Source organism: Ovis aries, chromosome 11, assembly GCF_016772045.2.
Source record: "Ovis aries strain OAR_USU_Benz2616 breed Rambouillet chromosome 11, ARS-UI_Ramb_v3.0, whole genome shotgun sequence".
Classification (NCBI taxonomy): domain Eukaryota; kingdom Metazoa; phylum Chordata; class Mammalia; order Artiodactyla; family Bovidae; genus Ovis; species Ovis aries.
In genome coordinates this window covers 11,846,730-11,871,470 of record NC_056064.1, presented here as the reverse complement: position 1 = coordinate 11,871,470, position 24,741 = coordinate 11,846,730, and the positions used below count along the sequence as shown (strand labels likewise).

At 36.2% G+C, this 24,741-nt stretch overlaps 1 protein-coding gene across 24 annotated transcripts in view; it reads left to right on the top strand.

Moving 5' to 3' along the window:
* BCAS3 (BCAS3 microtubule associated cell migration factor) overlaps positions 1–24,741 on the top strand; it is a 607,379-nt gene that overhangs the window by 135,878 nt on the left and 446,760 nt on the right. For all 24 annotated transcript variants that reach the window (XM_042255345.2, XM_042255347.2, XM_042255339.2 and 21 more), the window contains exons 8-9: positions 22,311–22,418; positions 23,153–23,229. In XM_042255345.2, coding sequence (XP_042111279.1) covers positions 22,311–22,418; positions 23,153–23,229 — 185 coding nt within the window. The remainder of the gene's footprint in view (positions 1–22,310; positions 22,419–23,152; positions 23,230–24,741) is intronic.

Genomic DNA, 24,741 nt, shown 5'->3' with positions numbered 1-24,741 from the left:
TAGGCATTTGGTGGTGTTGCAGTTTAGTTTATACGGACTTCCTGGTGGCTCAGATGGTAAAGCCACAGTGTCTACAATGGGGAGGATCCCCTGGAGAAGGAAACAGCAACCCACTCCAGTACTATTGCCTGGAAAATCCCATGGACAGAGGAGCCTGGTAGGCTACAGTCCATGGGGTTGCAAAGAGTCGGATACGACTGAGCGACTTCACTTTCACTTTCACTATAAAATAACTTTGCATGTTATTTTAAGTATGTAAAGCGTCATCTGCTTATTTTCTAAACCTGATATCATAGGAACAGAAAGGACAATCTTGTGGCTTTATCAGGTATTACAGATTGTGACTATTCTTCATAGGTTTCAAACAAACATACTCTATAGGGTACAAATAATGACTTTCTTGTGTTTTTAGTAAGTCAAATTAGAAGAATTGAACTGTATAGTTGTGCTCTGAAAGTGTATGTGTGTGTGTATGTGTATGTGTGTATATATATACACTATAGTGTTCTCATTTCAAGTATCTAATGTTTTTCAGTTAAACTATAGTTATATTTATCTGTCGATATGCAAAATGATTTTGTATACACTTTATCATGACAGATAAGCATTTAACAAATTAGCTTACTTTCTGAGAAATAAATTCAAGCAAGAGTTTGCTTTCTTTTGTTGGAGTGTTACTGCTTGTACCTTAAAGAACACACAAATTTTTCTAAGTGTATTTTTCTAGTATTCAAAGTTTCTTTATAATATCATGACTCAAAATTAACTTCTTTCTTTAGGGAAATGTCTTATAATCCATTTCTTAATCATTAAGTAAAATTTTAATTTTTAAATTACCTTTTTTCCTGTTTTTTGATATCCCTCTGCCAGTGGTTTACCTTATGTTGTCCATGAAAAGGAAAAAAAAAAAAAAGATCATAGTAGAATTTAGACTCCCCAAGTTCATATATCTTCAAAATTTATAAAATAGTCAGTAATTTTTTAACATTTCTGCTGTTATCAAGGAAAACTGATTTTCTTCTACATTGGGATTTACAAAGCAAGATTTTATTTTTAAAAAATTTTATTGACGTGTAGCAGGTTTACACTGTTGTGTTAATTTCTGCTGTGCTACAAGTTTATTCACATGAATATTTCTTTTTCATCATGATTTATCACAGAATGTTGAATATAGTTCCCTGTGCTCTATAGGACCTTCTTTATTCATCCTGTGTATAATAGCTTGCATCTGCTAATCCCAAACTCCCAGTCCTTCCCTGTTCCATACCCAAAGTAAGATTTTAGTATCCTGAATGATTAAAAGAATACAGCATAACACTTACACTGTGAAGTTTCTCAGTCGTGTCCAACTCTTTGAGACCCCATGGACTGTAGCCTACCAGGATCCTCAGTCCATGGAATTTTCCAGGCAAGAATACTGGAGTGGGTTGCCATTTCATTCTCCAGTGGATCTTCCTGACCCAGGGATTGAACCGGGCTTCCGGCATTGTAGGCAGACGCTTTACTGTCTGAGCTACTAGGGAAGCCCCACTTATACTGTAATTATGACTAATTATAATATTTACTATGTGGATACCAGAGGCAGATATATTTGTTTTCTGTTTGATTTTTTGGAAACTTGATGCTGGTGAGCCATGTTTACAGGTTTCAGTCTTTGTTTTCTTTGTATCCTGTTTCTGTAAATCATTTTCCTAATCAATTAGTAAATTAATATCATAAATTTAAAACATTAACTCTTCAACATTTGAAGTCTTTGCTGTTGATAGAAATGTTTTCCTATGATCATTCATTGTTGAAAAGGCTTAATGAAAAACCTTCCTCTATAAATAGATCACATCAGGGTTAAAGGAAATAATATATTACATTATCTTTATAACAATGGCTGGTACTTATCAAATGCACAATAATAAAAATCACAGAGCAGCCACAGCGTGGCGTTTTCTTTTAGAAAAGTGAGAGTCAAAAATTTTCATATCTTCATAAATGGAATTTTACCAGTATCTCTCTTGAGTTTGTTCAGTAATGCATTGTGCTATATATAGATTTATATAAATATATAAATATATATTTGGACAAACCTATGTTCTGTGGTTTTGGATAAACATGTATATACCATTCTAGTATCCTAGAATCATAGAGCATTGTTAATTGATAGCAAGTAGTTAATATTCTTTTCTTAATTCTTAATAGATTCTTTTAACAAGTAGTGTTATGTTCAATGTGCACTGATAAAGTGTAGTTTCTGTCTTTTTGAAGTTTTCTGGTTCTTTTGAGTGAAAGGGCATGTAAGTTCATGTATAGATGACATTTACTAGACTTGTTTAGTACCTTTGTTTATATTCCTGCATTAAGAATGTTTTAATATCTCCAAATGATTTTAAAAAATCATGGAAAATATTTTGGCAGAATTAATGGACAGTTCTTTTCCTTATTTGTTAGAGAAATTCATTATATGTTTTAAATGTTATTGTCATTGTCCTTGGACTAGTTGGAATTTATTAATATGGTTCATTGTTATTTAGAAATATCTCACATGTGTATTATTATGAATTGTCATATATTATTTTTGGAGTTTGAAATGCATTGTTTTCTATGTGTTAAGGTTTTAGTTTTTGGAACCTTAGCATAGTTATGTACTACTTCATGTTAGATCATGTTATCAGTTTAGTTCAGTCGCTCAGTCGTGTCCGATTCTTTGCGACCCCATGAACCGCAGCCCGCCAGGCCTCCCTGTCCATCACCAACTCCTGGAGTGCACGCAAACCCATGTCCATTGAGTCGGCGATGCCATCCAACCATCTCATCCTCTGTTGTCCTCTTCTCCTCCTGCCCTCAATCTTTCGCAGCATCAAGGTCTTTTCCAGTGAGTCAGCTCTTCTCATCAGGTGGCCAAAGTATTGGAGTTTCAGCTTCAATATCAGTCCTTCCAATGAACACCAGTTGAGAGGCTTTAAAATGTTCTAATTTGTATTGATTTTTTTTTGGGGGGGGTGGTATATCCTCAGATCTTGAGTTTTGAAGAGATGTTTGCCAGGTTGACAAACTTGTCCCTTGTGTTATTGGGAAAAGAGATCTGATGATCTCTTGGAGACTTGGAAGATTTTGCTCTATTCTTGAATGATTGCACTTTAGCTTTCTACCTACTGAAAAATTTTCTTTTCTTAACAGATGTCAGAATAGTTGAACTATTTAGATTTGGATGGTATATTAAATAAATAGATATAATAGAAATTGACAATTAGCCGTTCCAAATATTCATAACTTTGTTTAAAGCTCTTTTATTTCCAGCAGAGTACCATACCTCCTATGTGACTAGAACTTTTATCCAGTGTATTTGTAGTTGCCTTAGATTTTTACCCCTCTGTCTCTAAATTTGCTGCTCCTGCTGCTGCTGCTAAGTCGTTTCAGTCGTGTCTGACTCTGTGCGACCCCATAGATGGCAGCCCACCAGGCTCCCCCGTCCCTGGGATTCTCCAGGCAAGAACACTGGAGTGGGTTGCCAGTTCCTTCTCCAATGCATGAAAGTGAAAAGTGAAAGTGAAGTCGCTCAGTCGTGTCCGACTCTTCGCGACCCCACGGACTGCAGCCTACCAGGCTCCTCTGCCCATGGGGTTTTCCAGGCAAGAGTACTGTAGTGGGTTGTCATTGCCTTCTCCGGTCTCTAAATGTATCCATACTTAAATACTATAAAATGGGCCTCCTTGGTGGCTCAGATGGTAAAGAATCTGCTTGCAGTGTGGGAGACCCTGGTTCGATCCCTGGTCAGGAAGATCCCCTGGAGAAGAGAATGTAAACCCACTCCAGTATTCTTGTCTGCAGAATTCCATGGACAGAGGAGCCTGGCCGGCTGTAGTCCATAGTGTCACAAAGAGTCAGATACTACTGAATGACTAACACACTATATACTATAAAAATACCTACTCATGTGTAATGAGTATTTTATTATTTAATATTTATTTCTTTAGTGGCAATGACTGACATATATTTATTTGTTCTTCCTTGAATATGTTCAGTCTTTTACAAAAATGACTTTTCAATTATGTTTTAAAATACATGAAGCAATATTACAGCTGAAAGGAAAATAGAGAAACAATTAAAGTTAGAGATGAGCAATCCTCTTTTAGTAAATGGTGGAACTAAGAGATAGGAAATCAGTCAGAATATAGAAGACATCAACTTTTAGTACAACATCAGTTTGACTCACCTGATACGTGTAGAATACTGTATCCACATACTGTACATACAACATTGACCAAGACTGATCATATGCTGGGTGTTACAGCAAGTCTCAAAGTATTTTTTATAACCACAGTGCAATTAAGTTAGACTTCAGTAATAAACATGTGTCTATAAAATCTTTACAATGTTTAGAAATTTAAAAATGGTCAAACAGAGATCAGGAGAAAATAGAGCAGATTTTGATCTGAAGGAATGAAAAAACACAGCATATGGGATGTAACTAAAGAAGGGATGGGGATATTTATAGCACTAAATGCTTATGTTTGGAATGAAGAAACGTCTAAAGCTTTCACCTTAATCATCTAAAAAAGAGGAGCAAGTTTACCTAAAATAAGTAAAAGGAAGGAAATAATAAATGGAAATTAATGAAAAGAAATGGACAAACAACAGGAGATCAGTTAAGTCAAAAACTAGTTTTTTGAAAATATCAATAGAATTGATAACCTTTTAGCATGACAATCAAGAAAAATAGAACATACAAATTATAAATAGCAAGAGTGAATGAAAGGGCATTACTACAGATTTTATGGTATGATAAAGATAATAAGCAGTGTTAGGAATAACTTTGGGCTTCCCTGGTGGCTCAGATGATAAAGAATCTGCCAGCAGTACAGGAGACCTGGGTTCAATTCCTGGGTTGGGAATATTCCCCTGGAGAAGGGAATGGCTACCCATTCCAGTATTCTTGCCTGGAGAATCCCATGGACAGAAGAGCCTGGCAGGCTAGAGTCCATGGGGTTGCAAAGAGTTGAACACTAGTGATCTTGGAAAACTTAACATGAAATGTACAAATGGAAAATCCCTTAGAGAAGAGTTATTGGCAAGTGAAGACCAATCAATAGAATAATGTTGCCGTGGAGTAGTTCATAATTGCAAATAGATATTTCACAATCATTTCTATAAAGAGTGAGCACAAAGCAGAAATATAAGAACTTAGGGAAAACAAGGTGAGATAATATGAGAGACATGACCTACAGGAAGAAACAGAAGGAAAAAGCCTCACAAATTCATCACAGAACTGACAAAAGGAATTAGAAAGTCGAGAAGGAAGACTAGATAGAAAGCTGAATAAAATGAGAGCTTGGACAAAATGGGAATAAAGTTAGAATATTTGTATAGTTCCCAAATAAAGAAAAGCAAAGTAATGCAGTGGAGGAAACGTCAGGCATCAAAATGGTTAATCCCAAAATATATCATTGTAGAGTTCTATATTTCAGGAACTCAGGCTCACCTTATATTTGTTCTCAACTGAGGTGTGTACTTAAAAGACCCTGAGAAAGAGAGTGTAAAACAACTCAGTCACACTAGAACTAGAGAACTATGTTACAGGGGTCAGTAAAGATTTTTTTTTTCTGTATAGGAAGCACTCAGAGAACCATATAATTTCTGTGGCAACTACTCAACTTAGCCATAGCAAATAAATAAATGGATGTGGCTGTATTCTGGTGAAACTGGCAGTGAGGGTTGGATTTGGGATATAAATTTGCTGATCTCTACCACACTATATAAAGTTTTTGAAAATTTTTCCTAAACAAAATTTTAAGTATTATATTTAGGAATAGTGTTTAGTGGACAAAAATTGTTTAGGCATAAATGAAAAACCGTATCATAAATGTGTAACATATATAGTGTTTACATTGTTTGTATATGGATATATGATCTAATCTGCAGACTTTTTTGTTCCCTGTAACATCTCTTCTATAGTTTGAATTTTCACTGCACTTTTTTCCATGGTGGTATATTAAACATATTTCCTTGTGTTAAAACTTTATTTTCTGTCCTTAAAAACAAACCAGTTAATTGTTTTTGAAATCTCCCTGAAGGTAGAATATTTCTAACTGATCTTTGTACTTAATTGCAAACAATAGAAACTTACTTCAAATATATATATAGTGGTGTTACGTCTTTGCTTCTTATTTAGTGTGTGACCCTATTGAAGAGCATCTGATTCCAAGCCAAATTTTACATTGCCTCCTGTTTTTGTGTGGAGGCTTACTCCTTCTTGCCTGGGTACCACTCCATGTAAAAGCATCATTAATACCACTCTCTCAACTTGTAGTAGTGTTGGAAGGTTTAATTATCTAGTGTTTATTCTGAACTTGGCAGAAGAATAAATGTTATTATTAACTAGGCTAATCAAAAATTTAGCCTTTAATATGGTTAAGTTTCCATTTACTTGGCTTTTTCTTTTTAATTATTTAATAAATAAATGCCACCAACTGGCTTTTGTTCTTTAGGAGCAAAATAAGAATACAAACAATGTAATACTATCAAAATTTTTCCTCTTATATTTAAAGAATTAGATTCAGTAACACATGTTGAAGGTTGTGCAGCTTTTTCCCATTTAATAATAAGTGTTTCCATGCTTCTTGCAATTTGTGGTAGATTTAAAATGTCTTTGCTATTTTGTGTTTCACTTACACATGCACATTCTTGGAAAATGTCACTTTTTCAAATACTTTGTTCCGCTTTTCCTAATTTTGGTTCAGTCTGTTAAAGATAATGAATAAAAATAATAAAACTTTTGTAAAGGAAAATGGTATTAATATTTAGAATTTTCAAATCATAAAAGCCATATCTCACATTGCTTTAACGTGGTGCTCATTGTATTGCATTATAAAAAAACTCTTTTTAAAACATTGTCCAGAGTAAGAGATGGCTATGATTCTAATAATATATATGAATATTAAGAAAAAAATATTGTTAAGAAACTTTAAAGTAGACTCCAAGACTCAAAATTTAACTATTTTTGATAGAAAATTAGAAGTTTAGAGGCTTAATATATATTATTTGTGATTCTTATTTCTGTCAGGCATAAAAAATAGTTTGCACCTAGGTAATATATTATTTTCAGTCATTTTAAATTTCAATGATATAAATCTTAGATCACCATCTTCATTCTTCTGTGCATTAAATATATATAAAGTTTATATATGTTTATTGTATACTTACTAATTATTTAAGTAGAAAGGAGCTCAATTACATTGTTCTAAGTCTTCACAGAAAGCCCAAGATACCTAGGTTATTCCTTACTTTCTAGATGCTATTGACTGAGTATTTGACATTAGAAAAGGGATTATTGATTATTCTATGAAAAGATGTACTTTGATAGGAATACTTAACTACACATACTTAAAACTCTTACTTAATTCCTGTTCTTTGACCAATACATGCTCCTTGCTCCGTTTAATGGTTCATTTAAGTAGGCCTCACTGTATTGCTGACTTTTGCTTTAAATAGCAATTGTTGGATTTGAAACAGACTGTCAGAATATTTCACCATGTTTACAACATGTATAGCATTATCTGTGTATAAAATGAACTGAAAAGGATACCAACAATTGTAGTGTGTTACAGAAGAAAATGAGAAATGGAAGCCCACTCAGATTTGTTTCAGTATGGTTTATAATAGTAAAAATTTATTTACATGTGTGTTAATTTAACATAATTGTCCATATATGACTTAAAGGAAAGAAATTAGATTGAAAGCTTAAACAGTAAATCATAACTCTAGATTGCTGAAATTTAATATTCAAATAAGTAAGTGAAAAGGCAACTGAATGTTACTTCGAAGTGGTAGTACATCTTTTTACGGTCACCACAGATTTGCCTTTTCTAGAGCATCATACGGTTGGAATTTCACTCTTGTTAGGGCACCATAATTTTACATTGCGTGGGGATACTACAGTTTGTTAATGCACTCATCGTTTAAAGTGACATATGGGTTTTTTCCACTTTGTGGTTATTATGAACAGTGCTGATATGAATGTTCATATACATGTTTTTGTGTCAACACATGCTTTCATTTCTCGGTATATACCTAGGAGTGGAATTGTTGGGTCATATGGTAATTCTATCTTCAGCTTTTTGAGGAACCACCAAACTGTGTTTGACAGCAACTGTACCATTTTGTATTTTCACCAGTAATGGACCAGGATTCTCCTTTTTCTGTATCCTTACAAATACCTCCTCCTTTTCAGTTGTTTTGTTATGACCAAGCTTGAGGGTTGTGAAGTAATATCTCATTGTGGTTTTGCTCTGCCTTTCACCACTGATCAATGATTTTGATAATCTTTTCATATACTTGTTGGCCATTTATATATCTTCTTTGGAGAAACGTCTGTTTGTGTCCTCTGCTCATTTTGTAATTGAGTTGTTGTCTTCTAGATGTTGAATAGCAAGAGTTCTCAATACAGTCTGGATACTAGACCCTTATCTGATACACAGTTTGTAAATATTTTCTATTTTTTGATTGTTTTTTAATTTTTAAGGCAATGTCTGTGATACACAACAGTTTTAAATAGTAGTATAACATAATTTTTTCTTTTGTTACCTGTGCTTTTGGTGTCACAAAAATATTGTCAAATTGAAGATCATGAAGATTAACCCTTATATTTTCTTCTGGTATAGTTTTAGCTCTTAATACATAGGTCTTTAATACATTTTGAGTTAATTTTTTTTAAGTTAATTTTAATATATCATTTAAGATAGTAGTCCAAGTACTTCCCTGGTGGTCCAGTGGTTAAGATTTAATGCTTCCAAATGCAGAGGGAGTGGGTTTGATCCCTGGTCAGGGAACTAACATCCCACATGCCTCATGATGCAGCCAAAGTAAATAAGATAGTAGTCCAAATTTTGCACATAAACTTCAGTTTTCCCAGCCCATTTATGGAAGATATTTGGTATCTTTTTGAAAAATTAATTGATCATACATATATGGGTTTATTTTTGGACTCTGAATTTTATTCCATTGATTTATGTGTCTAATGTCAGTATCACAGTGTTTTGATTAATATAGCTTTGTTGTAATTTTTTAAATCAGATAATGTGAGTTCAGTTTTTTTCTTTTTTCTTTTGTTTGCCTTTTTGGGGCCTCTTGAAACTTCATTTCCTTTTAGGCTGACTTTTCATTTCTGCAAAAACTATTGGAATGTTGGTGGATATTGTATTGCTATTGTAACTAGAACTGCTTTCTTTTATTTTCGGTTGGTAATTACTGGTTTATATATGTTGATCTGTACTCTGAAATTTTCCTGAATTTATCATTTCTAGTACAATTCTGTGACTTCCTCAGAATTTTCTATATATAAGATCATGTCTGTGAATAGAGTTTTATTTCTTCTACAGCTTAGAAGTTTTCAGTTTCTTTTTCTTGTCTAATTGCTTTGGTTACAGTGTTGACTATAGGCATCCATTTTTTGTTTCAGATATTAGAGGAAAAACATTCAGTCTTTTGTCCCTGAGTGCAGTGTTTTGCAAATGCCCTTTATCATATTTGGAAAGTCCCTTCTATTCCTAGTCTCTTGTATGTTTTTTTTTATCATGAAAGGGTGTTGAATTTTGGCAGTTGTTTTTTCTGTATCAATTGAGATGATCATGTTGTTTCTCCCCCTTTCATTCTGTTAATGTGATGTTGACTGTTAAGAGTTTATTATTTAATTCCACATATTTGTGACATGGTAATTGTTTGAAGTGCTATGTTTAATGTCACATATTTGTGAATTTCCAGTTTTCCTTTTGCTTTTGATTTGTAACTTCATTCCAGCTTGGTTAGAGAGATTGTTTTCATTGTTTTTAAATTTAGGGAAAACTTGTTTTGTGGCTAACATAAAAGAATGTGTATTCTGTCATTATTGGGTAGAGTCTCCTATAGGTTGGTTAAGTTTAGTTGCTGTATATTGTTAAACTTAAGCTGTGTTTATTTTTGTTGTTTTCATTCTGCAACTCTGATGTGTAATTTTACTCATCTTACTTTCAAGTTTGGAAATTCTTTCTTTTGCCTATTCTGTTCTTCAGGTATACTTTGAAACCTTTGGTGCCTTTTTCATTTTAGTTTTTGGGCTTCCTTGGTGGCTTAATGGTAAAGAATTCACCTGCCAATGCGGGAGATGCAGGCTTGATCCCTGGGTTGGGAAGATCCTTTGGAGAAGGAAATGGCAACCCACTCCAGTATTCTTACCTGGAAAATCCCATGGACACAGGACCTTGGCGGTCTATAGTTGCAAAAGAGTCAGATGCAACTTAGCGACTAAACAACAATAGAGCGTTCTGTTCCATTATTTCTTTGTGATTCCTATGTCCTAATGTACCAATATCTTATTGATATTCTTAATTTGTGAATTCATCTTTCTCCTTTATTCTTGGTCTGTGGTTTCTTTCAGCTCTTTGAGCTTATTTATGACAATTAGTTTAAGTTCTTTGTGTAGGTTCTTCAGTGTTGGTTTCTCACAGTTTGTTTTTGTTCTTTGGATGGGCTCTATCTTCCTGTTTCTTTGTGTGCACTGCAGTTTTTTATGGGACAGTGAACATTTTGCATATGGTAATGTGGCAACTTTGAACATCATATTGCACCTTTCCCAGGGTTTGTTCTTTTGCTTCTTGAGGTCTATAGCCGCGCATCATTTATTGACTTTTTCAAGCACCTTTTGTAAAGACTTTATTTGGGACAGCCCTTTGAATGTGTCATGATACCACCTACCGCTGTGCCTTAGCCTTTACCTCTGGCTTGTGAAGTCAAAAGTTTGGCCAGGGATGTAAGAGTAATATCTTCACAGTTCTTTGTTGAGCAAGCATTGACTCTGGTCATATGTGCTATATTCTAGATTCCCCAGCATATCATTCAGTATACACAGACACAGACACACACACAGACACACACACACAGACACAGACACACGTAGACACACACAGACACACACACGTAGACACACATAGACACACACAGACACACACATAGACACACACAGACACACAGACACAGAAACACACAGACACAGACACACACACAGACACAAACACACACAGACACAGACATGCAGACACACAGACACACACACAGACACACACACACAGACACACACACACACACTCGTGATTTTCATTTCAAGGAATTGGCTTATGTGATTGGGCTTGTAGAAGAACCAAAGAAGGTTAGCATGCTGAAAACTATCAGGTAGAGATTGACACTGCAGTCTTGAGGATTAGGAATTTTTATAGGTCGAATCTCTGTTCAGTTCTTTTAATCTGCTGTCTTTCATTTCGTCTTTTATTTGTTTCTTCATTCTGGAAAATTTTCTGAGGTTTTTCCTATACAGATTCAATTTTCTGAATAAAATTTGGACTTCATTAAAATTACATACTCCTATTCTTCTAAAACACATACTGGGAGAAAGCACTTGAAAAACACATATCTGATAAAGGACTGTAATCCAAAATACACAAAGCTCTTAAAACTCAAAAATAAGAAAATGAACAGCCTGATTAAAAATTGGGCAAAAGACCTCATCTGAAGGACAATATACAAATGTCAAATAAAGATATGAAAAGGTGCTCCATATCTGTCATCAGGAAAACAACAAGGATATACTACTACACACCTGGCCAAAATTCAGTAAACTGACAATATCAAATGCTAATAAAGGGGAACAGTAGGAATAGTCCTTAATTTCTGGTAGGTAAAAACCACTTTGGAAGACAGTTTGGCAGTTTTGTATAACCAAGCATACTTTTACTGTACAATCCAACAATTGTCTTAGATGGTATTTACCCAAAGGAGTTACATCGGTACAAAAGACTACACATAGGTGTTTCTATATGCTTTCCTGATAATTGCTGGAATTTGGAAGCAACCAAGATGACCTTCCCATCAGGAAGCTTCCATAAGCCTCTTATGTTTCTCCATCAGAGGGCAGACAGAATGAAAACCACAATCATTGGTTAGAAAACTAACCAATCTGACCACATGGACTACAGCCTTGTCTAACTCAGTGAAACTATGAGCCATGCCATGTCTAGCCACCCAAGACGGACAGGTCATGGTAGAGAGTTCTGTCAAAACGTGGTCCATCGGGGAAGGGAATGGCAAACCACTTCAGTATTCTTGCCTTGAGAATCCCATGAACAGCATGAAAAGGCAAAAAAATAGGACACTGAAAGATGAACTCCCCAGGTAGGTAGGTGCCCAATATGCTACTAGAGAGAGTGGAGAAATAACTCCAGAAAGAATGAAGAGACAGAGCCAAAGCAAAAGCAACACAGAGTTGTGGATGTGACTGGTGATGGAAGTAAAGTCTGATGCTGTAAAGAGCAGTATTGCATAGGAACCTGGAATGTTAGGTCCATGAATCAAGGCAAATTCAGTTCAGTTCAGTTCAGTTGCTCAGTCATGTCTGACTCTTTGCGACCCCATGGACTGCAGCACGCCAGGCCTCCCTGTCTATCACCAACTCCCAGAACTTACCCAAACTCATGTCCATTGAGTCGGTGATGCCATCCAGCCATCTCATCCTCTGTCGTCCCCTTCTCCTCCCACCTTCAATCTTTCTCAGCATCAGGGTCTTTTCAGATGAGTCAGTTCTTTGCAGGTAGCCAAAGTATTGGAATTTCAGCTTCAGCATCAGTCCTTCCAATGAATATTCAGGACTGATTTCCTTTAGGATGGACTGGTTGGATCTCCTTGCAGTCCAAGGGACTCTGAAGAGTCTTTTCCAACAAAACAGTTCAGAAGCATCAATTCTTCAGTGCTGAGCTTTCTTTATAGTCCAACTCTCACATCCATACATCACTACTGGAAAAACCATAGCCTTGACTAGACAGACCTTTGTTGGTAAAGTAATGTCTCTGTTTTTTAATATGCTCTCTAGGTTGGTCATAGCTTTTCTTCCAAGGAGTAGGCGTCTTTTAATTTCATGGCTATAGTCACCATCTGCAGTGATTTTGGAGCCCCCCAAAATAAATTCTGTCACTGTTTCCACTGTGGTCAAACAGGAGATGATAAGAGTGAGCATTGACATGTTAGGAATCAGCGAACTGAAATGGACTGGAATGGGTGAATTTAACTCAGATGACCATTATATCTACTACTGTGGGCAGGAGTCCCTTAGAAGAAGTGGAGTAGCCATCATAGTCAACAGAAGAGTCTGAAATGCAGTACTTGGGTACAATCTCAAAAATGACAGAATGAACTCTATTGTTTCCAAGGCAAACCATTCAGTATCACAGTAATCCAAGTCAATGCCCCAACTAATAATGCTGAAGAAGCTGAAGTTGAATGGTTCTATGAAGACCTATAAGACCTTCTAGAACTACCACCCCGAAACATGTCCTTTTCAATGTAGGGGACTAGAATGCACTAGTAGGAAGTCAAGAGATACCTGGAGTAATAGGCAAATTTGTTTGGAGTACAAAATGAAGTAGGTCAAAGGCTAATAAGAGTTTTGCCAAGAGAATGCACTGGTCATAGCAAATACCCTTTTCCAGCAACACGAGAAGACTCTGCACATGGATATCACCAGATGGTCAAAACTGAAATCAGATTGATTATATTCTTTGCAGGCAAAGATGGAGAAGCTCTATACAGTCAGCAAAAAAAAGACTGGGAGCTGACTGTGGCTCAGATCACGAGCTCCTTATTGCCAAATTCAGACTTAAATTGAAGAAAGTAGGGAAAACCACTAGACCATTCAGGTATGACTGAAATCAAATCCCTTACAATTATACAGTGGAAGTGAGAAATAGATTCAAGCGATTAGATCTGATAGACAGAGTACCTAAATAACTATGGACGAAGGTGACATTGTACAGGAGGCAGTGATCAAGACCATCCCCAAGAAAAAGAAATGCAAAAAGGCAAAATGGTTTTCTGAGGAGGCCTTACAAATAGCTGAGAAGAGAAAGGACGTGAAAGGCAAAGGAGAAAAGGAAAGATATACCCATTTGAATGCAGAGTTCCAAAGAATAGCAAGGAGAGATAAGAAAGCCTTTCTCAATGATCATTGCAAAGAAATAGAGGAAAACAATAGAGTGGGAAAGACTAGAGATCTCTTCAAGAAAATTAGATATATCAAGGGATCATTTCATGCAAAGATGGGCACAGTAAAGGACAGAAATTGTATGGACCTAACAGAAGCAGAAATGGCAACCCACTCCAGTGTTCTTGCCTGGAGAATCCCAGAGATGAGTGAGCCTGGTGGGCTGCCATCTGTGGGGTTGCACAGAGTCGGACATGACTGAAGCAACTTAGCAACAGAAGCAGAAGATATTAAAAAGAGGTGGCAAGAATACTCAGAAGAACTATACAAAAGAGATCTTCATGATCCAGATAACCACTATGGTATGATTACTCACCTAGAGCCAGACATCCTGGAATGTGAAGTCAAGTGGGCCTTAGGAAGTATCACTACGAACAAAGCTAGTGAAGGTGATGGAATTCCAGTTGAGCTATTTCAAATCCTAAAAAATGATGCCATGAAAGTGCTACATTCAGTATGCCAGCAAATTTGGAAAATTAGAAAAGGTCAGTTTTCATTCCAGTCCCCAAGAAAGGGAATAACAAAGAATGTTCAAACTATTGCACAATTGCACTCATCTCATTCGCTAGCAAAGTAGTGCTCAAAATTCCCCAAGTGAGGCTTCAGTAGTACATAAACCATTAACTTCCAGATGTTCAAGCTGGTTTTAGAAAAGGCAGAAGAACCAGAGATCAAATTGCCAATGTCTGTTGGCTCATCAAAAAAGCAAGAGAGTTCCAGAAAAACATCTACTTCTGCTTTATTGACTATGCCAAAGCTTTTGACTGTGTGGATCACAACAAACTGTGGAAAATTCTTCAAAAGATGGGAACACCAGACCACCTGACCTGCCTCCTTAGAAATCTTTATGCCGGTCAGGAAGCAACAGTTAGAACTGGACATGGAACAACAGATTGGTTCTATGTACAGAAAGGAGTACATGAAGGCTGTATATTGTCACCCTGCTTATTCAACTTATATGCAGAACACATCATGAGAAATGCCACGCTGGATGAAGCACAAGCTGTAATTAAGATTGCCAGGAGAAATATCAGTAACCTCAGATACGCAGCTGATACCACCCTTATGGCAGAAAGCCTCTTGATGAAAGTGAAAGAGGAGAGTGAAAAAGTTGGCTTAAAACTCACAGTCAGAAAACTAAGATCATGGCATCTGGTCCCATCACTTTATGGCAAACAGATGGGGAAACAATGGGAACAGTGACAGACTTTGTCTTTTTGGGCTCCAAAATCACTGCCGATGGTGACTATAGCCATGAAATTAAAAGACGCTTACTCCTTGGAAGAAAAGTTATGACTAACCTAGACAGCATATTAAAAAACAGAGACATTACTTCACCAACAAAAGTCTGTCTAGTCACGGCTATGATTTTTCCAGTTGTCATGTATGGATGTGAGATTTGGACTATAAGGAAAGCTAAGTGCCGAAGAATTGATGCGTTTGAACTGTGTTGTCGGAGAATACTGTTGAGAGTCCCTTGGACCGCAAAAAGATCCAACCAGTCCATCCTAAAGGAAATCAGTCCTGAATATTCATTAGAAGGACTGATGCTGAAGCTGAAACTCCAGATACTTTGGTCATCTGATGTGAAGAACTGACTCATTTGAAAATACCCTGATGCTGGGAAAGATTGAAGGCGGATGAAAAGGGGACGACAGAGGATGAGATGGTTGGATGGCATCACCGACTCAATGGACATGAGTTTGAGTAAGCTCCGGGAATTGGTGATGAACAGGGAAGCCTGGCGTGCTGCAGTCCATGGGGTTGCAAAGAGTCAGACATGACTGAGTAACTGAACTGAAGATGTCCTTCTGTGGGTCAAAGGATGAATAAAATGTGGTACATCCAGATCATGGAATATTATTCAGTCCTAAAACTAGTCCATCCTAAAGGAAATCAGTCCTGAATATTCATTGGAAGAACTGATGCTGAAGCTGGAACTCCAGTACTCTGGCCACCTGACGCGAAGAAATGACTGACTGGAAATGACCCTAATGCTGGGAAAGATTGAGGGCAGGAGGAGATGGGGGTGACAGAGGATGAGATGGTTGGATGGCATCAGGGACTGAATGGGCATGAGTTTGAGCAAACTCCAGGAAATACTGGAGAAGAGAGGAGCTTGGTGTGCTGCAGTCCATGAGGTCCCAAAGAGTCAGACCTGACATGGTGATTGAGAAACAACACAAAAGATGTTAAGCCATGAAAAGAACGGGGCGTGGGTACTTTAAAAGCAAATTAGTAAGTGAAAGAAGCCAGTTTAAAAAGGTTACATACTGTATGGTTCCAGGTAAACAACATTCTGGAAAAGACAGAAACAGTAAGACAGTAAGAAGGTGAGTGTTAGGAGAGATGCTGCTGCTGCTAAGTCACTTCAGTCGTGTCCGACTCTGTGCAACCCCATAGACGGCAGCCCACCAGGCTCCCCTGTCCCTGGGATTCTCCAGGCAAGAACACTGGAGCGGGTTGCTATTTCCTTCTCCAGTGCATTAAAGTGAAAAGTGAAAGTGAAGTCGCTCAGTTGTGTCCGACTCTTAGCGACCCCATGGACTATGGACGGAGGAGCCTGGTAGGCTGCAGTCCATGGGGTCTCTAAGAGTCGGACACAAGATGCATAGGAAGACAAAAAACGGTTTTTAGGGCAGTGAGACTGTTAGGTATGCCGCTATACTGTTGGATATATGTCACTGTAAATTTGTCCCAAACCCATACAATGTACAACCCCAAGAGTGAACCATCCTGTAAACTGTAGAGATTGGGTGACTATGATGTGTCATTATAGGTTGTAGCAAATACCGCGCTCTGGTAGGGGAAATTGGTAATAGAGTAGACGGCATGAATGGGAGCAGAGACTACATGGGAAAATCTGTGCTTTCTGGTCAGTTTTGTTGTGACCCCAAAACTGCTCTAAAACATCAAGCATGTTTAAAAAATTTTTAAATCTGATGAGAAAGATTACATAAAAATTAAGAAATAATAAAATAAGCCACGTATTTAAATGAAAATCCTTAGTCTTTTCCTCTTGGTGTTTATCTTCTGTATATTTTCAGGATTTGCTTTTAAGAAATCCAGTTTAGCTATTTTATATTATATAATTGCTTAATTTATCCCTTTCATTTTCAGTCATGAAAGCTTTAAAAATTTATTCTTTCAATAATTCAAGGAAATTCTCTTCACTGAAATGAATTAAATGTGTAAATTCCATACCTTTGGCTCTGGGAGGACTAGGCCTTTGCTAATAAAAGCTTTATAACTTCCTTTTTGTGTATAGGTCATGTATATAGCAGGTAAAAGATTGCTCCAGTGCAAAAAATTTTAATGTATGTCCTGGTTACTCACTATAAAACAAGTTACTTAGGTAAAGGAAAGGTCATTTAAGCAGAATTTGCCTTCATTTCTATTTTATATTTCATTAAAAGTACTAAATAACTTTATGTTACCCCTGTTGATTATTTATGTGTTGGAAAGGCAGTGGTGCCTGGGCACAGTTTAGAGTCCTTTAACCAATCATTTAATAAGACAAATTGCATCATTTCTGCTTTTCTTTCCCACTCTGGTTTGCTTGCAATAGATTCAGTCATGTTCTAAATTAGATTCTCTACACTTCCGTGTGAACTTTTTCTCCTTAAGGTATTAATTAAGTTTATCTTAAAGTGAAGTCACAACTTTAGGTTTAAATGTCAGATGCAAACCAATAAAAATGTTAACCCATTTGAGCTCCAGAAATCTAATGAAGACTTCTGTATACAGCTTTTGACACTGCTTGGTGTACGTTAGTAATAAAGTGAAAGCTTATTTTCTTACCAGTATATTTTAGCACAACACACGTCCTTTCTGTTATGGGGCTTGCATACTGCTGATGTTATGGAAAGCTTTCTCATCAGCCTACCCATGAGGAAAATTAAGATTGTCTTGCTGTGTCCCAGGGAAATAGTCAAGGCTTTTAAAAAGAGAGAAAATAGAGAACAAAAGGATATGTCAGGCGTGTACGCAACTGTCTTATTGGCAGATAGCGTGACTCCTTTATGAATGTGTGACTTTCTGAAAACTGATTTTAAATGAATTATCTTTTTCTATTAGGCTTTGAAGGAGAGGTTTTTTCCATATATAAATAGAATTTTTTAGCTCTACCACGTCTTGTTCACTCAACTCTAAACTGAACCTTCATAGCATTTGTTTTGTCTACTATTGAAGGCTTTCTGCAGGAAGACTCTCAGTTGTGACATTGTATGGATGCCAGCAAAATGATCAGAATTCCAGTTTCTAGTGTACCGTGGCTCTAATGAGCTGCTAATTGAAGGTGACAAGCTGTTTTTTCCTTCCCAGTTGGTCTGGCAAAATGTTAGATTTCATTCATTATTAACTCATTGCTTCTCAGCAGAGGACTGGATTAATTAGTTGGGAACATTAAGAAAAGAATTTTTGCCTTGTGTCCGTTTTGGAGTTGGGAATTTAGGTTTTACAAGATGCTCCCCCATCTTCAGTTTTGCCAGTTGTGTGCAGTTGTGTACATCTCTAGCACAGTCAAGACCCAGCACCATTTCTGTCATCCTGTAAGTGGGCACCCATCATGCCGCTTTGCGTTCTGTACTCCCCTCCTTCTTTGGCTGCTGGCAACCGCTGATCGGCTGGCTTCCTGTTATTACAGTTTTACCTTTCTAGCTTTTCATTGAAAGGGACCCGTAGAGTATGTAGACTTTTATGTTTGACCTTTTTTCCCCCAAGAACTTCATGATGGTTTTGAGACTCATTGTGCTGTCAGGTGGATAGTTTGCCCTGTTTTTAATATTCTGTTGGTTGAATATATCACAATACATTTAGCCATTCACCTGTTGATCAACATGTAACTGTGCGTAGAAAAAAAAAAATGAATAACAAAGTACCACAGCATGACTTAGATATGTTTATGTGAAGCTGCTAAACTACTTTTCAAAGTGACTACCTTTTTGCATTCCCAGTAGCAATGTATGAAAGTCTTGCGATCTTAAATTAGCTGTCTTGTAAAATCTTAGTCGTTCTAGTAATGATATCCCTTAGTGGTTTTAATTTGTATTTTCCTGATAATTAGTGATATTTAACATTTTTTCAAGCCCTTAGTTACTATATATGTATCTTCCATAGTAAAGTCTCTTTTAAAACATTATGGCCAGGGACTTCCTTGGCAATCAAATGGTTGAGACTTCACCGTCCTGTGCAGGGGTGTGGGTTCAGTCCCTGGTCTGGGAGCAGGGATTCCACATGCCCTACAGCTACAAGACCAGGGCATAAAAACCAGAAGCTGGTTCGATCCCTGGGTGGGGAAGAGCCCCTGAGGGGGAAAATGGCAACTCACTCCAGTATTCTTGCCTAAAAAATTCCATGGACAAGAGGAGCCTGGCAAACTATAGTCCATGGGGTTGCAAACAGTTGGTGCACACGACTGAGCACCTACACACATTGTTATCTGTAGTCACCGTGATGTACATGACATTCTCAGAACTTACTGATCTTATAACCGGATGTTTGTACCTTTCTACTCTCTTCACCTGTTTCATACCTCCCCACCTGACCTGGGCTCTGGCATCTACTAATCTGTTCTTTTTTATTAAAATTTTTAATTTGGATTAAGAAAAAACTTCATTTGTTTTCTTTGGTCATGTTTTGTGGCATGTGGGATGTAGGTATCAAACCCATACCCCCTGCATTTGAAGCTCAGAGCCTTAACCATGGGACCTCCAGGGAAGCCCCTGTTCTTTTTTCTATGAGTTGAGTTTTTATTTAAATTCACTATATAAATTATATCATACAGTATTTTTCTTGTATTTAACATAGCATAATGCCCTCAACCCATGTTGTTGTCAAGTGGCAGGATTTCCTCTTTTCTTATACATTTAAAGTACCCCAAACTATGTTTTATGAATTTTCATAAAGATTTAAAAATTAAATCTTGTTGTTATTGTTGAACAGGAGTGGTAAGAGTAGGTCAGTTCAGTTCAGTCACTCAGTTGTGTCCGACTCTTTGTGACCCCATGAATCGCAGCACGTCAGGCCTCCCTGTCTATCTCCAACTCCTGGAGCTTACTGCAACTCATGTCTGTCAAGTCAGTGATGCTGTCCAACCATTTCATCCTCTCTCGTCCCCTTCTCCTGCCTTCAATCTTTCTGAGCATCAAGGTGTTTTCACATGAGTCAGTTCTTCGCATCAGGTCGCCAAAGTATTGGAGTTCACCTTCAACATCAGTCCTTCCAGTGAATATTCAGGACTGATTTCCTTTACGATGGACTGGTTGGATCTCCTTGCAGTCCGAGGGACTCTCAAAAGTCTTCTCCAGCATCACAGTTCAAAAGCACCAGTTCTTCAGTGCTCAGCTTTCTTTATAGTCCAACTCTCATATCCATACATGACTACTGGAAAAACCATAGCTTCTTATTGGCAAAGTGATGTCTCTGCTTTTTAATATATTGTCTAGGTTGGTCATAGCTTTTCTTCCAAGGAGCAAGCGTCTTTTAATTTCATGGCTATTGTCACCATCTGCAGTGATTTTGGAGCCCCCTAAAATAAAAGTCTGCCACTGTTTCCATTGTTTCCCCATCTGTTTGCCATGAAGTGATGGGACCGGATGCCGTGATCTTAGTTTTCTAAATGTTGAGTGTTAAGCCAACTTTTTCATTCTTCTCTTTCACTTTCATCAAGAGGCTTTTAGTTCCTCTTCGCTTTCTGCCATAAGGGTAGTGTCATCTGTGTATCTGAGGTTATTGAAGTTAAGAGTAGCTGATTTTGCCTTGTTCCTCATCTTTCAGGAAAGTGTTGATCTCCTATCTGTGGGTTTTTTGTAGATGCCCCTCATCAGGTTGAAGAAGTTCTCTTCTATTCAACAGTCTTTTATTTTAGGAAGAATCTCATCTAGTTTTGTATTGCTGGATTTGACTTATTAATATTTTGTTGAGAATTCTTGATGTATATTCATGAGACATTGTGAATGTATATATAGTTTCTTGTGAAGTATTTGTTTATTTTGGGAATCAGGTGTTACAGCCTCATAAAGTAAGTTGGTGACTTCTCTTCTACCTTTAAAAGAATTTGTATAGGATATCTAAACTTGTTTCAAGGATTGGTAAAGTTTTCAAATGAAGCCATTTTTAAGAAATTCTTTGTAAGAAATTTTAAGTTATGAGTTCAGTTCCTTTGTAGATACTGGAATATTCAAATCAGCTGTTTCAAGGAATTAGGTTTAGTTTCGTTCATTTTCTTCTTTTGCTTTCCTGAGTTCTATTTCATTGATTTGTATTAATTCCTCCATTTCACTTTGATTTGATTTTACTGTCTCTTTTCCTACTTTGTTAAGGTGGAAACATTGGTCTCATCATCTGTTTTAGTGTCTGGAGCACACTGTGTTTATAGTTTAAATCTTATTTTGAATGTTTATTTATGGATGAGATCTCATTTCTGGTAGATTCTTGATTAGGCTTGAAATGTATCTGTTTAGAAACGGTCAGCCTATGGGTATATACATCCATTCATTTTGGCCTTTTTGTTTTGTTTGCTTTGTTCCTTTTTCTGTAAATGCATTGAAATCTTTCCTTTAGAAATTGAATTATTTGAGGTATTCAATTAACTTGTATCTTTGATCTCATTCATAATTGTTTATCCTTAGTTTATAATAGAAAAGGTAATGTTTTATCTAGTGACCTTGGTAAATCCATATATTAATTGATAATCCATAGTAATTATCAGTTTACATATTAATGCATACATTAATGGTTAATCTTATATTATTATCAGGTTTGTCTGTATATATATTGCAACTTTGTGTTACTGGGTTTTATACAATCAAGTTCTCAGCAAATAATGGTAGCTTTATTTCTTTCTTGTAGTAATTTCTTATGCATAGACCTTCCATACTGTATGGTGTACAGTGCCATAGTCTTCAGATATTCTTTTCTAATTCCTTATTTTGGGGTGAAACATTTCAGTATTTCACGATTTTGTGATTGCTAATTTTGTTGACTAGTTTTAAGGTTGGTATCCTTTATCAGATTAATGAAATATTTCTTATGAACTGGTTTTAATTCTCTCAAATGCTTTACTTTATTTATTGAGATCATCTTATAATTTTTCTGTTCTACAGTATTGAGTGATATTTCATTATTTGTTTTCATTTGGCATTCCTGAGATAAATTGATTGGAATATATATGTATATAATCGGTTTGAGTGTATTATTAACAAGAAAAGTTACTGGCCTTCCCACCTTTTAAAGCATAATGACTCTTTGTTTGTTTTTGTAGCACAAGTCCACCTTACTGTTGTGTGGATTTATATTCACTTCGTACTGGGGAGATGGTCAAGTCCATTCAGTTTAAAACGCCCATCTATGATCTCCATTGCAACAAAAGGTAAAGCAGTATTTCCTGTGTTTCTTGTACAAGAGAGCATGTAGCAATACTCTAAAGTGGCTTCATTTTGGATGCATTTTAGTTTTGAAAACTTGTAACTTTTTCCTAATTATTTCTAAATCTTGGACTTTGGGAAAAATACAAATTCTGATTAATTTTAATATATCCTTAAGCAGAAATATCTCATTTACACTGAATAACAGTTGTCTGAGTTTTCTTCCTCCCTCAGTCCTTTCCTTCCTTCTTTCCTCTTTCTTCCTTCCTGTTTTCCTTCCCTCCCTTTCTTCTTTGGCTCTTGTGTTGGGAAATTCCATAGTCATTTTAAGTGACAGGTTGTATAAATCCATTTTATGTTCAATTCCATGACTTTGAGCCAGCAATGGAAAAACACTTTTAGTAAATAGCCAGCATTTTTTTGATTTCATACATTCTTAATGAAGATAGGTTCATTTGATTTATAATGAATTAAAATATTATAAAAACTAAAATTTTATTTTGAGGTGTAAATCTCCTATCACTTTTCTTCCTCTAATCTTGTCTGTCTTGATCATATTAAGGATTTTGTGGCTATATTTTTATATCTAAGAAGCAGATGTTTCTAGCTTATATGTTATAAGATGTGTTTGATTTTTAAAAATTGCTATGGTAGATACTGAGTTAATTTATTTATGATTCAGTTTATAGAACTTCACATTAACATTTTCTTATATGATTTTTTTTCCCTCTAATTTTAGGATCCTTGTCGTAGTATTGCAGGAGAAAATTGCTGCCTTTGATAGCTGTACTTTCACGAAAAAATTTTTTGTCACAAGTATGTATCAACTTGATTTATTTCCTATTATATGCCTTTGAGTTTATATTATGTACTTGATAGAATCAGCAGGCTAATTGGAATCATGGCATCAGTATTTCCTGCTTCTTCAGGTACTGTATTTCTGCTTCTGTGCATGCCTTATTTAGTAATATAATTTTATGGCACGTGTGTTCAGCGCACAGCATGTTTTCTTCATGTTATTGTAGATGCTTTGTCGTATACTCAGTTTTTCCTCGTATATTCTCCTTGAGTAGTTGTGACTAATTTAGATCTGTGTAACTGTGTTGTTAAATTATCTAATGAACCTAACGTTCTTGTGGATGTAACTGCATTATCATTCACGAGGGAACTGTGTCCGTCTTTCACTCTTTCTTTCCCCCGCCTCTCACAACTCTGCCGGGATTTGCAGAAAGAAGCCCAGATTCTGGATCCAGATACACATACACACACAGAGACACACACTCACACGTAGGACAGTCCAGCAGGCTGGAAATTCCAAGGGCTGAGTCTGTAGGAAGTCTGGAGTTAGAGTAAAAAAAAAAATACAGTCTAGTGGAGCAATAGTTTTCCCTCGTTTACATTTTAACGTCTAACACTCACCAGCAAAGCTATAGCTATTTTTTCAGAGACTCTGTTATGTGTATGCTGCAGAAATAGTTCTTTTGGAACAGAGATCAATTTTGTTATGTATAGGGAATCCCAGTCATACTACTGTATCTCCTGAAATACCAAAACTATTTACACACTTACTTACCAGATGTTTTTCCGTATATTAAGCCCTGGTAGTAGACATTATTCCCTTCTGATAAGAGCTCATGTTCTTGATAATACCTTGTAGTCTATATGTAATTGCATGGATTACATAATATGTACTATACATAACAATGCATAATAATTCATTGTAATGTATAGTTTATCATTTTGTATCCTACGAAGAAGAATACAGTATACAACTCATCTCCTTGATCTTGTAGTCATTTCTTTCAGAGATCTACAGAGATAATACTAGAGATCATGTTCATTGAGATATTTTTTGTTTTATGACAAGGTGTAATGTACACCATTTACCATTTACATTAGTGTTTCCAGCACCTAGGCCATTAGCTGGCACAGTGTAGGCTCTCATTAAATATTTCTTGAATGATGAATACATTGACCTACTTATCAGTAATATTGTGCTGATCAGAAATTTACTGATGTCTTAATAATTATTAAAAATAGATTCCTAGAAAGGATCTTTTATTGTTTCATCTATAAATTAAAAGTTTTGGGGGAGCATAGATTTGTTACTCACATCTTCATTCACAAATGCTGCATACACATAATATAGTGAGCTTTGGATACTACGTGGTCTGTTTGGGCATATTAATTCTTTGTTCCTATACAAACCTTATGCATTAATATATTACTTTATAATTATGTCACTCATTGTTAGAATTAAAACAAGTAGAGAAATAGAGGAATCATGTATAAAGCTTTCCATTTCTTCCAAGTTTGTGGGCTACACAG